Here is a 14851-nt window from a genome sequence, read left to right on the forward strand (position 1 = left end):
GTAGGTCTGAGTCTCACCTGAGAGTCCTGTAGGTCTGAGTCTCACCTGAGAGTCCTGGAGGTCTGAGTCTCACCTGAGAGTCCTGTACGTCTGAGTCTCACCTGAGAGTCCTGTAGGTCTGAGTCTCACCTGAGAGTCCTGGAGGTCTGAGTCTCACCTGAGAGTCCTGTACGTCTGAGTCTCACCTGAGAGTCCTGTACGTCTGAGTCTCACCTGAGAGTCCTGTAGGACTGAGTCTCACCTGAGAGTCCTGTAGGTCTGAGTCTCACCTGAGAGTCCTGTAGGTCTGAGTCTCACCTGAGAGTCCTGTAGGTCTGAGTCTCACCTGAGAGTCCTGTAGGTCTGAGTCTCACCTGAGAGTCCTGTAGGTCTGTGTCTCACCTGAGAGTCCTGTAGGTCTGAGTCTCACCTGAGAGTCCTGTAGGTCTGAGTCTCATCTGAGAGTCCTGTAGGTCTGAGTCTCACCTGAGAGTCCTGTAGGTCTGTGTCTCACCTGAGAGTCCTGTAGGTCTGAGTCTCACCTGAGAGTCCTGTAGGTCTGAGTCTCATCTGAGAGTCCTGTAGGTCTGAGTCTCACCTGAGAGTCCTGTAGGTCTGTGTCTCACCTGAGAGTCCTGTAGGTCTGAGTCTCACCTGAGAGTCCTGTAGGTCTGAGTCTCACCTGAGAGTCCTGTAGGTCTGAGTCTCACCTGAAAGTCCTGTAGGTCTGAGTCTCACCTGCGAGTCCTGTAGTCTGAGTCTCATCTGAGAGTCCTGTAGGTCGAGTCTCACCTGAGAGTCCTGTAGGTTCTGAGTCTCACCTGAGAGTCCTGTAGGTCTGAGTCTCACCTGAGTGTCCTGTAGGACTGTGTCTCACCTGAGAGTCCTGTAGGTCTGAGTCTCACCTGAGAGTCCTGTAGGACTGAGTCTCACCTGAGAGTCCTGTAGGTCTGAGTCTCACCTGAGAGTCCTGTAGGTCTGAGTCTCACCTGAGTCCTGTAGGACTGAGTCTCACCTGAGAGTCCTGTAGGTCTGAGTCTCACCTGAGAGTCCTGTACGTCTGAGTCTCACCTGAGAGTCCTGTACGTCTGAGTCTCACCTGAGAGTCCTGTAGGTCTGTGTCTCACTCTGAAGAGTCCTGCTAGGTCTGAGTCTCATCTGAGAGTCCGGTAGTCTGAGTCTCATCTGAGAGTCCTGTAGGTCTGAGTCTCACCTGAGAGTCCTGTAGGTCTGAGTCTCACCTGAGAGTCCTGTACGTCTGAGTCTCACCTGAGAGTCCTGTAGGTCTGAGTCTCACCTGAGAGTCCTGTAGGTCTGAGTCTCACCTGAGAGTCCTGTAGGACTGAGTCTCACCTGAGAGTCCTGTAGGTCTGAGTCTCACCTGAGAGTCCTGTAGGTCTGAGTCTCACCTGAGAGTCCTGTACGTCTGAGTCTCACCTGAGAGTCCTGTACGTCTGAGTCTCACCTGAGAGTCCTGTAGGTCTGTGTCTCACCTGAGAGTCCTGTAGGTCTGAGTCTCATCTGAGAGTCCTGTAGGTCTGAGTCTCACCTGAGAGTCCTGTACGTCTGAGTCTCACCTGAGAGTCCTGTAGGTCTGAGTCTCACCTGAGAGTCCTGTAGGTCTGAGTCTCACCTGAGAGTCCTGTAGGACTGAGTCTCACCTGAGAGTCCTGTAGGTCTGAGTCTCACCTGAGAGTCCTGTAGGTCTGAGTCTCACCTGAGTCCTGTAGGACTGAGTCTCACCTGAGAGTCCTGTAGGTCTGAGTCTCACCTGAGAGTCCTGTACGTCTGAGTCTCACCTGAGAGTCCTGTACGTCTGAGTCTCACCTGAGAGTCCTGTACGTCTGAGTCTCACCTGAGAGTCCTGTAGGTCTGTGTCTCACCTGAGAGTCCTGTAGGTCTGAGTCTCATCTGAGAGTCCTGTAGGTCTGAGTCTCATCTGAGAGTCCTGTACGTCTGAGTCTCACCTGAGAGTCCTGTAGGTCTGAGTCTCACCTGAGAGTCCTGTAGGTCTGAGTCTCACCTGAGTGTCCTGTAGGTCTGAGTCTCACCTGAGAGTCCTGTAGGTCTGAGTCTCACCTGAGAGTCCTGTAGGTCTGAGTCTCACCTGAAGAGTCCTGTAGGTCTGAGTCTCACCTGAGAGTCCTGTAGGTCTGAGTCTCACCTGAGAGTCCTGTAGGACTGAGTCTCACCTGAGAGTCCTGTAGGTCTGAGTCTCACCTGAGAGTCCTGTAGGTCTGAGTCTCACCTGAGTCCTGTAGGACTGAGTCTCACCTGAGAGTCCTGTAGGTCTGAGTCTCACCTGAGAGTCCTGTACGTCTGAGTCTCACCTGAGAGTCCTGTACGTCTGAGTCTCACCTGAGAGTCCTGTACGTCTGAGTCTCACCTGAGAGTCCTGTAGGTCTGTGTCTCACCTGAGAGTCCTGTAGGTCTGAGTCTCATCTGAGAGTCCTGTAGGTCTGAGTCTCATCTGAGAGTCCTGTACGTCTGAGTCTCACCTGAGAGTCCTGTAGGTCTGAGTCTCACCTGAGAGTCCTGTAGGTCTGAGTCTCACCTGAGTGTCCTGTAGGTCTGAGTCTCACCTGAGAGTCCTGTAGGTCTGAGTCTCACCTGAGAGTCCTGTAGGTCTGAGTCTCACCTGAGAGTCCTGTAGGTCTGAGTCTCACCTGAGAGTCCTGTAGGTCTGAGTCTCACCTGAGAGTCCTGTAGGTCTGAGTCTCACCTGAGTGTCCTGTAGCTGCGACCCCAGACTGACCAGGTCTTTACTCAGTTTAATGTTCTTCCCCTCCACCTCATTCAGCAGACTGCTCACACTGTCCAACTCAGACTGGAACAGAGGGATGAGAGAAGAAGGGGATGAGAGAAGAAGGGGATGAGAGAAGAAGGGGATGAGAGAAGAAGGGGATGAGAGAAGAAGGGGATGAGAGAAGAAGGGGATGAGAGAAGAAGGGGATGAGAGAAGAAGGGGATGAGAGAAGAAGGGGATGGGTGAAAAGGGTAGCAGGTTGTCACAAACATGAAATAATAAATGATGTTATCTGTCATCATGTAAATAAAATACACCAAATACGCTCCTTCCTCCCCTCTCCCCAGGTCCTTGCTGTAAACCACAATATGTTCTCAGTCAACTCACCTGGTAACATCAGGGGTAAGGGGTGTTGTTAGTGTTCTCAGATGCGTCACCAATAAATAGATGACAGTTGTACTAGGACAATCCCCTGCTCGTGTTTCAGGTTTTAAAAGTTTGTCACTTTTATTATTTTCATCTGACATGTGAGGTACAGATATAGGCTCTTCATTCGATCACCCTGTTGCAGGATACATTTTCTGCAAACGTGTAGTGTATTTGAGGTTTTAAAAGTTTAACTAATTTCCACTTTAGAGTTTCAGACTTGAGTTTCCATTACGAAAAAATGTATCAACCCCTACAAAAATGTCCATTAATTACAATCCACATAATAATTAAAATGTCCTGTTGCTGCAGGATTATTATCCTGCTGTAGCAAACTGGTTCAAATTAAGATCCTACATCTGTAGCCAGTGTACGCTACTCACGGTCAACTTAGAGACTCGTTCTCCCAGCTCCCCCCTCTGTCTCTCGCTGTCGTTGTGGCGCGACTGCAAGTCTGACAGCTGACCTTCGACCTTCTTCCTCTTGTGCTCCACATCCTGCTTGGCGTTGGCCAATGAGTGGAGGTCTGCGCTGAGGTCAGATGACTCCTTCTCCAATCCCTGCTTAGCCTTCTCTAGACTGGCTCGTACCTGGGGAGAGAAGGCAGGGTGTGAGGGAATGAGGAGTGTGGGAGAAGAAGGGAGGGGGTGAGCGAGTGGGAGAGAAGGGAGGGTGGAAGGGAAGTGAGGAAAGAGAAGGGAGGGGGTGAGGGAGAAAAAGGGGAGAGATGGGAAGGGTGGTGGGTAGAGGAAGGGAGGGTGTGAGGGAGTGGGGAGAGGAAGGGAGGGTGTGAGGAGTGGGGAGAGAAGGGAGGGTGGTGAGGAAGTGGGGAGAGATGGGAAGGGTGTGAGGAGTGGGGAGAGAAGGGAGGGTGTGAGGAGTGGGGAGAGAAGGGAGGGTGTGAGGAGTGGGAGAGAAGGGAGGGTGTGAGGAGTGGGGAGAGAAGGGGAGAGTGTGAGGAGTGGGGATAGAAGGGAGGGTGTGAGGAGAAGGGAGGGTGTGAGGAGTGGGGAGAGAAGGGAGGGTGTGAGGAGAAGGGAGAGAGAGGGAGGGTGTGAGGAGTGGGGAGAGAAGGGAGGGTGTGAGGAGAAGGAGGGTGTGAGGAGTGTGGGAGAGATGGGAGGGTGTGAGGAGTGGGGGAGAGGGGGGGGTGTGAGGAGGGGGAAGAGGGAGGGTGTGAGGAGTGGGAGAGAAGGGAGAGTGTGAGGAGTGGGGATAGAAGGGAGGGTGTGAGGAGTGGGGAGAGAAGGGGGGTGTGAGGAGTGGGGAGAGAAGGGAGGGTGTGAGGAGTGGGGAGAGAAGGGAGGGTGTGAGGAGTGGGGAGAGAAGGGAGAGTGTGAGGAGTGGGGATAGAAGGGAGGGTGTGAGGAGAAGGGAGGGTGTGAGGAGTGGGGAGAGAAGGGAGGGTGGAGGAGAAGGGAGAGAGGGAGGGTGTGAGGAGGGGGGAGAGAAGGGAGGGTGTGAGGAGAAGGGAGGGTGTGAGGAGTGGGGAGAGATGGGAGGGTGTGAGGAGTGGGGAGAGAAGGGAGGGTGTGAGGAGTGGGGAGAGAAGGGAGGGTGTGAGGAGTGGGGAGAGAAAGGGAGGAGTGTGAGGAAGTGGGGGATAGAAGGGAGGGTGTGAGGAGAAGGGAGGGTGTGAGGAGTGGGGAGAGAAGGGAGGGTGTGAGGAGTGGGGAGAGAAGGAGGGTGTGAGGAGTGGGGAGAGAAGGGGAGGGTGTGAGGAGTGGGGAGAGAAGGGAGGGTGTGAGGAGTGGGGAGAGAAGGGAGGGTGTGAGGAGTGGGGAGAGAAGGGAGGGTGTGAGGAGTGGGAGAGATGGGAGGGTGTGAGGAGTGGGGAGAGAAGGGAGGGTGTGAGGAGAAGGGAGAGATGGGAGGGTGTGGGGGAGGAGTGGGGAGAGAAGGGGAGGGTGTGAGGAGTGGGGAGAGAAGGGAGGGTGTGAGGAGTGGGGAGAGATGGGAGGGTGTGAGGAGTGGGGAGAGAAGGGAGGGTGTGAGGAGAAGGGAGGGTGTGAGGAGTGGGGAGAGATGGGAGGGTGTGAGGAGTGGGGAGAGAAGGGAGGGTGTGAGGAGTGGGGAGAGAAGGGAGGGTGTGAGGAGTGGGGAGAGAAGGGAGAGTGTGAGGAGTGGGGATAGAAGGGAGGGTGTGAGGAGAAGGGAGGGTGTGAGGAGTGGGGAGAGAAGGGAGGGTGTGAGGAGAAGGGAGAGATGGGAGGGTGTGAGGAGTGGGGAGAGAAGGGAGGGTGTGAGGAGAAGGGAGGGTGTGAGGAGTGGGGAGAGATGGGAGGGTGTGAGGAGTGGGGAGAGAAGGAGGGTGTGAGGAGTGGGGAGAGAAGGGAGGGTGTGAGGAGTGGGGAGAGAAGGGAGAGTGTGAGGAGTGGGGATAGAAGGGAGGGTGTGAGGAGAAGGGAGGGTGTGAGGAGTGGGGAGAGAAGGGAGGGTGTGAGGAGTGGGGAGAGAAGGGAGGGTGTGAGGAGTGGGGAGAGAAGGGAGGGTGTGAGGAGTGGGGAGAGAAGGGAGGGTGTGAGGAGTGGGGAGAGAAGGGAGGGTGTGAGGAGTGGGAGAAGGAGGGTGAGGAGATAGGGGGAGGGTGTGAGGAGTGGGGAGAGATGGGAGGGTGTGAGGAGTGGGGAGAGAAGGGAGGGTGTGAGGAGTGTTTACTTTGTGTGTGTGTGCGTGCGTGTGCGTGTGTGTGTGTGTGTGTGTGTGTGTGTGTGTGTGTGTGTGTGTGTGTGTGTGTGTGTGTGTTCCCATGCAGGCGTCAGGTGTGTGTGTTACCCTCTTGGCTTGCTCCAGTTGTTCAGACAGTCCCTCAACAGTCTGTGTGTGTTTCTGTCTCATCTCCTGAACCTGAGCTTCATGGTTCCTCCCTTCCTCCTCCATCACCTTCTTCAACATGGCTACCTCCTGCTCTCGCTTCGCCCTGGAGAACACAACACACAGCAACCATCAGTGTGTGTGTCCCAATTGGAACTGTACCGTAGTTCCTGCTGTGCAGCGGTGGTATCCAGTGGGTCCTCTAGAGGTCAAACTGAATCCGTATGGTCAGGATGTGGTGTCCTCTAGAGGTCAAACTGAGACCGTATGGTCAGGATGTGGTGTCCTCTAGAGGTCAAACTGAGACCGTATGGTCAGGATGTGGTGTCCTCTAGAGGTCAAACTGAGACCGTATGGTCAGGATGTGGTGTCCTCTAGAGGTCAAACTGAGACCGTATGGTCAGGATGTGGTGTCCTCTAGAGGTCAAACTGAGACCGTATGGTCAGGATGTGGTGTCCTCTAGAGGTCAAACTGAGACCGTATGGTCAGGATGTGGTGTCCTCTAGAGGTCAAACTGAGACCGTATGGTCAGGATGTGGTGTCCTCTAGAGGTCAAACTGAGACCGTATGGTCAGGATGTGGTGTCCTCTAGAGGTCACTAGAGGTCAAACTGAGACCGTATGGTCAGGATGTGGTGTCCTCTAGAGGTCAAACTGAGACCGTATTGTCAGGATGTGGTGATGACCGTGACTTGACCGTACCGTAGCTCCTGCTGTGCGGCGGTGGTATCCAGAGTGTCTTCCAGCTCAGACCTCAGAGCATTCAGCTCCTCTCCCAGGTCTCTACAGGCTGCATCAGCCTTCCTCCTGGCAGCCCCCTCTGACTCCAGGTCCTCCTGGATCTCACCTATTTATCACGCACACACATGACCAGAGCACACGCACACGCGCGCACACGCACACACACACACACACACACACAGACAAACACACACACACACACACACACACACATTCCTCATGTAGTGCACTACCTTTGAGCAGGTTAGTGTTTTTCATCATGGATGTTGTTCTGGAGGCAGTTCTGCAGAGTGGTCACTAGCTGGCACAGCCACAAAGTCATAACGTCTGACTTTAAACCTAACCCTAACCCTAACCTTAACCACACTGCTAACCTTAATGCCTAACCTTAAATTAAGACCAAAAAGCTACATTTGTTTTCAGGAATTTTTACAATATAGAGAATATAGACTTTGCAGCTTGCCCATCTAGCAGAAATCGTTCAGTTCTGCCTCAAGGACGAGACTCATCCCAATAAACGCTCAGTTCTGCCTCAAGGACGAGACTCATCCCAAAAATCGTTCAGTTCTGCCTCAAGGACGAGACTCATCCCAATAAACGCCAACCTACTACTTTTGACCTGTGTGGGTGTCTTTTGGGACACCCTCCCTTGATATGGATCTCACCTAACAGCCCCTCCAGCTCCCTGACACGACGCACCGCCGCAACACAAGCGGCAGACTCCTCCTCCAACCTGACAGAGAGAGAGAGATTTAGGGCATGGGAAGTAATAGCTATGCTATGTGTGTAGATATGCCCAATAATAGTTAAGATTGTCAAGGTACGGTCTCTCTCAACTCTTTAACTATTTGTCAAGTGTGTTTATATATTCCTGGATAATAAAGCTACTGATTGAAGATAGCTCATCACTGATGATCTGGGATTGATTACCTGGCCTGTGTGGCCAGTAGCTCCTCCTCCTTGGCGGCGAGCTGTGCTCTGAGCTCGGCTATCTGGGCCTGCAGGTCGGCCAGCTGCTCCTGGAGATCAGCCAGCTCCGTCTCCAGCTTCCTCTTGGCCTTCTCCACATCCTGCCTGCCCTTCTCCTCCTTCTTCATACGCACTGAGGAAGAGGAGGAGGAGGAAGAGGAGGAGGAAGAGGGAAAGGAATCGTCATCATCATCATCATCATCGTCTATAGCAGAGGTAGACTGATGCATTCTTGGAGAGTGTGTAAGCTTTGTTCAGCTTTATCCCAGTCCTAACACACCAGATTCAACCAATTAAGGTCTTAATGAAAGACAATAATTGACTGATTACTGACTGAATGACAGATTGATGCCAGGGGTGAGGGGTTAGAGGTCAGAGGTGAGTAACTCACCCTCCAGGTCTGAGATCATAGACTCGTGTTTGTTCTTCAGCTTGGTCAGGTTCTTAGACTTCTCCTCTTCCTCAGCCAGGTTAGAGCTGGAGTCTGCAATTCTCTCCTCCAACAGTTTACGCTCCTGAAGAACAACGGATAAAAGAGAGAAAGGTCAGGGTTCAGAGGTGAGGGGTCAGGGACTGTACTATTCTCTCCTCCAACAGCTTAGGCTCCTGAAGAACAACACACAGCAGGGAGTAAGGTTAATCAGAGGTCAGAGGTGAGGGGTCAGGGACTGAGTGCTACATGCTCCTTCAACAGCTCACGTTGCTGAGGAACAGGAGATCGGTGGGTGAATGGGAGGGTGGGTGAATGGTGTTTATTGAGACAGGGATGGAGAACAACATACCTTGAGTAGTTTGTTATTCTGGTCCTCCATGATGAGAACGTCCTCCTCCAGTTTCTTGACCTTCCCCTCAACAGTCACCTTCTCCAGCTGCAGCTTCTGACGAGAGTCCTCTTCCTCTGACAGGTGGGCCTCCATGGCCTAATACACAGAGAGAAGAAAGGGATGAAGAGAGAAAGAGAAAAGAGAGAGAGAGGGACAGGGAGGCGAGATAAATAGGATAAGAGTTTGTGTTTTCTGTACCCCAAAATTATGTTTTAATAAAGGTTAGGTAATACAATCACAATGTAATAATACAATCCACCTGACCCACAACAGGGCCTCCACCGGACCCACAACAGGGCCTCCACTGGACCCACAACAGGGCCTCCACCTGACCCACAACAGGACCTCCTTCACCGGACCCACAACAAGGCCTCCACTGGACCCACAACAGGACCTCCACCTGACCCACAACAGGGCTTCCACATGACCCACAACAGGGCTTCCACATGACCCACAACAGGGCCTCCACCTGACCCACAACAGGGCTTCCACATGACCCACAACAGGGCCTCCACATGATCCACAACAGGGCTTCCACATGACCCACAACAGGGCCTCCACATGATCCACAACAGGGCTTCCACATGATCCACAACAGGGCCTCCACATGATCCACAACAGGGCTTCCACATGACCTACAACAGGACCTCCACATGATCCACAACAAGGCCTCCACCTGACCCACAACAGGGCTTCCACATGACCCACAACAGGGCTTCCTCATGACCCACAACAGGGCCTCCACATGACCCACAACAGGACCTCCACCTGACCCATAACAGGACCTCCACCTGACCCACAACAGGACCTCCACCTGACCCATAACAGGACCTCCACCTGATCCACAACAAGGCCCTCCACCTGATCCACAACAGGGCCTCCACATGACCCACAACAGGACCTCCACCTGACCAATAACAGGACCTCCACCTGACCCACAACAGGGCTTCCACATGACCCACAACAGGGCCTCCACCTGACCCACAACAGGGCTTCCACATGACCCACAACAGGGCCTCCACATGATCCACAACAGGGCTTCCACATGACCCACAACAGGGCCTCCACATGATCCACAACAGGGCTTCCACATGATCCACAACAGGGCCTCCACATGATCCACAACAGGGCTTCCACATGACCCACAACAGGACCTCCACATGATCCACAACAAGGCCTCCACCTGACCCACAACAGGGCTTCCACATGACCCACAAAGGGCTTCTATGACCCACAACAGGGCCTCCACATGACCCACAACAGGACCTCCACCTGACCCATAACAGGACCTCCACCTGACCCACAACAGGACCTCCACCTGACCCATAACAGGACCTCCACCTGACCCACAACAGGACCTCCACCTGATCCACAACAGGGCCTCCACATGACCCACAACAGGACCTCCACCTGACCCACAACAGGGCCTCCACCTGATCCAGAACAGGGCCTTACATCTATACCAGTCTATGGATAAGGACAGAGTGCAGTCAATCCACCATCTACTAACTTCAGCATTTTCCAACCAGAAACCAATGGAAGTCAATGTACCCGGTAATATTGATATTAGCATTTCATACATTTCATGCCAAAGTTTCTGAAAGGGATTGAGTCGGTTTGACGCTTCTTTGAAATGATTTTGTCCATTTTGACTCATCACTGATATACCATAGTTGAAAAGGTCATCGCTCGGTAGCCATTTTGGATCTGCCCACCTGTAGTTGCTGCTGCATGTCCTTCCTCTCCTGCTGCAGCTGTGTGGCTCTCTCCTCCTCCTCCTCCAGCCGCGACTCCATCTCATGGAGCACCTCCTCCAGCTCCTGCTTCTTGACCTCCAGACGAAGCCTCATCTCCTCTGCCTCAGCATACAACTCTGTCTCCGCCTGAAGCTTCTGCTCCAGTTTAGCTCGCTCCTCTACTACCTAGAGAGACAGAGTGTCCACTTTACCTGTGTGTGTGTGTGTGTGTGTGTGTGTGTCTCCACCTCACCTGTGTGTGTGTGTCTCCACTTTACCTGTGTGTGTGTGTGTGTGTGTGTGTGTGTGTGTCTCCACTTTACCTGTGTGTGTGTGTGCGTGTGTGTGGGTGTGTGTGTGTGTGTCTCCACCTCACCTGTATGTGTGTAAGTGTGTGTGTCTCCGCCTTATGTGTGTGTGTGTATGTGTGTGTGTGTGTGTGTGTGTGTGTTTCTCCACTTCACCTGTGTGTGTTTCTGGGAGATCTCCTTCAGTTCCACCTGGCTCTTCTGGGCCAGATCCTTGGCGGACTTCAGCTCCTCCTCCTTCTGACCCATTTCTTCTTCCTGTCGCGTCACCTGGAGGAGGGGCTTCACCTGCGGGACAACCAATCAAAGTTTACATAAGAGCTGATATCAAAACAAATCAACGAATCAAAACTACGATATACTACGATATATCAAAACTAGTTACATAGTGGTTCTCCGTGATGGATGTGGCAGAACATCAACAACACTGGATAGGACAGATAACCATAAATCAAACACCTGTGTGTGTGTGTGTGTCTGTGTCTGTGTCTGTGTGTGTGTGTGTGTGTGTGTGTGTGATGTGTGATGTGTGTGATGTGTGTGTGTGTATGTGTGTGTGTGATGTGCGTGCGTGTGATGTGTACCTTGGTGAAGAGTCTCCACCACTGCCAGTTCTTCAGGACCAGGTAGACAGCACAGTTCCTCTGAATCACCTTCATAGCAGTCAGCTGGGCCTGACGCTTACTAAACGCTCTGTGGACAGAAGTCACATCAGAGTGTGTCTGCTATCATGCTGTTGTGGGAGCGACTGGTAACGCTACCTCACGGGTGAAATGTGTCCATGTGTTCAGAGGGTCCCTGTGTGGAGCCCAGGCTGGAAGCAACACTGTTACACTAACTTGCGTGCCAGGAAGCTCCTAGCGTGGGCCTGGAAGGCGATGATGACCACAGTCAGTTTAATGTCCCTCTCCTCCTCCAGCTGGGCTAACACTCCTGTTCTGAAGAACATCTTACTCTGACCAATACGGAACAGATTTGGGTCCAGGTCCAGGTGCTTCATCTGGAGAGGAAGTCATAACACCTTTATCATGACACCTTCATCATGACACCTTTATCATAACACCTTTATCGTAACACCTTTATCATGACACCTTTATCATGACACCTTTATCATAACACCTTTATCATAACACCTTCATCATGACACCTTTATCATAACACCTTCATCATGACACCTTCATCATGACACCTTTATCATAACACCTTCATCATGACACCTTTATCGTAACACCTTTATCGTAACACCTTTATCGTAACACCTTTATCGTGACACCTTTATCATAACACCTTCATCATGACACCTTTATCATGACACCGTTATCGTGACACCTTTATCGTAACACCTTTATCGTGACACCTTTATCGTGACACCTTTATCGTGACACCTTTATCATAACACCTTTATCGTGACACCTTTATCGTGACACCTTTATCATGACACCTTTATCGTGACACCTTTATCATGACACCTTTATCGTGACACCTTTCAAAACAAAGGTCCCTTTAGAATAACTCTTTACTTATCCAGAACTAAGGTAGAAACATTTGTCCTATTTAGTTCATTGCTCAACTTTTGGTTTTCTAAAAATGCGGGTTCAAAAGTGCCAAAAGGTTTTTAGACTCAGTGACTGTATCAGTAAGATCAACTCAGACGTTTCAGTAAGATCAACTCAGACGTTTCAGTTAGATCAACTCACACGTTTCAGTTAGATCAACTCAAACGTTTCAGTTAGATCAACTCAGACATTTCAGTAAGATCAACTCAGACGTTTCAGTTAGATCAACTCAGACGTTTCAGTTAGATCAACTCAAATGTTTCAGATCAACTCAGACGTTTCAGTAAGATCAATTCAGACGTTTCAGTTAGATCAACTCAGACCTTTCAGTTAGATCAACTCAGACGTTTCAGTTAGATCAACTCAGACGTTTCAGTTAGATCAACTCAGACGTTTCAGTTAGATCAACTCAGACGTTTCAGTTAGATCAACTCAGACGTTTCAGTTAGATCAACTCAGACGTTTCAGTTAGATCAACTCAGACGTTTCAGTTAGATCAACTCAGACGTTTCAGTTAGATCAACTCAGACGTTTCAGTAAGATCAACTCAGACGTTTCAGTAAGATCAACTCAGACGTTTCAGTTAGATCAACTCAGACGTTTCAGTTAGATCAACTCAGACGTTTCAGTTAGATCAACTCAGACGTTTCAGTTAGATCAACTCAGACGTTTCAGTAAGATGAAATCACCATTAGTTGACAAGCCTGTTTCCCGTCCATGAAACCCTTTGGGATGCAGTTGGCTGCTAGGATCTCATAGCTACAAGAAGAAGAGGAAGAGGAAGAAAGAGAGGAAGACAGAAGGAAGAGTACAAGTTGTTATATGATAACTACACAGACATAATCGTGGTTCCTTAACGTTGGTGTTAGAACATTCCTCACCGTTGTCGGAACTCTTGGAACACGATGCGGTTGGGGAAGCCCTGTCTGCAGATACGGATCCCTTCCAGAACCCCGTTACACCTCAACTGTTCCAGAACCAGGTTAGCATCCAGCTTCCCTGCCTACACACACACAGGAAGAATGAGGGAGAGAGAGATCACAGGTGACTCAAGAGAGAGGAGATGAATTGATGGAACATATAGAAATAGCTGTAGGGGTTCTGGGTAGGGGGATAGTGTCCTACCCTCTTCTCGTGGTTAGGGATGATACAGCGTATGAAGTTGGGCTGTGTGTTGTTAAGCGTGGTCATCAGTTTGCCCAGGGATTCCTTGTAGAGCTGGCCCACTGTCCTGAACATGCCCTTCTTAGACTTGGTGGCGCTGGGGGCCGAGCTCTCTGACATCTTAGTAATGGTCTCTAGACCCACCACATGGTCCACTGGAAACAGAACAAGGATTATTCATGACCTCTTGAGAAGAAAGGCTGGGGGGGGAGAAAGAGGAGGAGATGAAAGAGAAAGAGGGAGAAGAACAAGTGACAGACAAGAAGGAGAGACAGTAGAATACTGATGAATACTGATGGGAGTACAGTAAAGTGAATTGGTAGTAATCCAACACATTTCTACTGATGGGAGAACAGTAAAGTGAATTGGTAGTAGACCAACTGTGCTTGCATCCTAAATAGGACCCTATTCCTGATTTACTATAGTGCACTACTTTTGACCAGAGTGCTATGGGCCTGGTCTAACGTGGTGCCCCATTCAGGGAACAGGGTGCCATTTTGGGACGCATGTGGCTCACCATCCTTCCAGAGGTCCTGTATGAAGGGGTTGGATGAGTTGTTGAGGAGAGCCGTCACGTTGTCATTCAGAGGGTCCATGTTCTTAGTCAGCCAGTTGGCTCCGTTGTAGTCCACCTATAACACAACCCCAATACAACCACAACACAACCATAACACAACCACAATACAACCACAACACAACCATAACATAACCACAACACAACCATAACATAACCACAACATAACCATGTTCTTAGTCAGCCAGTTGGCTCCGTTGTAGTCCACCTATAACACAACCACAATACAACCACAACACAACCATAACACAACCACAATACAACCACAACACAACCATAACATAACCACAACACAACCATAACATAACCACAACATAACCATGTTCTTAGTCAGCCAGTTGGCCCCGTTGTAGTCCACCTATAATACAACCACAATACAACCACAACACAACCATAACACAACCATAACATAACCACAACCACAACACAACCATGTTCTCCGTCAGTCAGCTGGACCCATTGTAGTCCATTGTAGTCCAACACAACCACAATACAACCACAACACAACCATGTTATTAATCAGCCAGCTGGCACCATTGTAGTCCACCTACATATAATCTAATCTCACCCTGCCGGCGTGGTGGAGAACTCTTCAGACAGAAACATATAATCTAATCTCACCTTGCCGGCGTGGTGGAGAACTCTTCAGACAGAAACATATAATCTAATCTCACCCTGCCGGCGTGGTGGAGAACTCTTCAGACAGAAACATATAATCTAATCTCACCCTGCCGGCGTGGTGGAGAACTCTTCAGACAGAAACATATAATCTAATCTCACCCTGCCGGCGTGGTGGAGAACTCTTCAGACAGAAACATATAATCTAATCTCACCCTGCCGGCGTGGTGGAGAACTCTTCAGACAGAAACATATAATCTAATCTCATCCTGCCGGCGTGGTGGAGAACTCTTCAGACAGAAACATATCATCTAATCTCACCCTGCCGGCGTGGTGGAGAACTCTTCAGACAGAAACATATAATCTCATCTCACCCTGCCGGCGTGGTGGAGAACT

General features: G+C 50.8%; 2 protein-coding genes across 3 annotated transcripts in view; both read right to left on the minus strand.

Moving 5' to 3' along the window:
- Positions 1-1164, minus strand: part of LOC115200376 (myosin heavy chain, embryonic smooth muscle isoform-like) — a 10457-nt gene extending 9293 nt beyond the window's left edge. Inside the window, exons 1-3 of the mRNA XM_029763441.1 lie at positions 1079-1164; positions 969-975; positions 718-771 (exon numbers count right to left, since the gene is read on the minus strand). Of these exons, the coding sequence (XP_029619301.1) occupies positions 718-771; positions 969-975; positions 1079-1164 (147 nt within the window). The remainder of the gene's footprint in view (positions 1-717; positions 772-968; positions 976-1078) is intronic.
- Positions 1165-2635: 1471 nt separating this feature from the next.
- LOC115151662 (myosin-11) overlaps positions 2636-14851 on the minus strand; it is a 41697-nt gene continuing 29481 nt past the window's right edge. For both annotated transcript variants that reach the window (XM_029697035.1, XM_029696199.1), the window contains 16 exons: positions 13781-13895; positions 13225-13418; positions 12981-13102; positions 12789-12858; positions 11383-11543; positions 11128-11236; positions 10700-10831; positions 10215-10421; positions 8458-8595; positions 8067-8190; positions 7637-7808; positions 7372-7439; positions 6668-6812; positions 5927-6071; positions 3535-3741; positions 2636-2806 (listed from right to left, as the gene is read on the minus strand). In XM_029697035.1, the coding sequence (XP_029552895.1) occupies positions 2642-2806; positions 3535-3741; positions 5927-6071; positions 6668-6812; positions 7372-7439; positions 7637-7808; positions 8067-8190; positions 8458-8595; positions 10215-10421; positions 10700-10831; positions 11128-11236; positions 11383-11543; positions 12789-12858; positions 12981-13102; positions 13225-13418; positions 13781-13895 (2274 nt within the window). In that variant the 3' untranslated portion in view covers positions 2636-2641. The remainder of the gene's footprint in view (positions 2807-3534; positions 3742-5926; positions 6072-6667; positions 6813-7371; positions 7440-7636; positions 7809-8066; positions 8191-8457; positions 8596-10214; positions 10422-10699; positions 10832-11127; positions 11237-11382; positions 11544-12788; positions 12859-12980; positions 13103-13224; positions 13419-13780; positions 13896-14851) is intronic.

The sequence above is a fragment of the Salmo trutta genome, chromosome 1, assembly GCF_901001165.1.
Source record: "Salmo trutta chromosome 1, fSalTru1.1, whole genome shotgun sequence".
In the NCBI taxonomy this organism is placed as follows: domain Eukaryota; kingdom Metazoa; phylum Chordata; class Actinopteri; order Salmoniformes; family Salmonidae; genus Salmo; species Salmo trutta.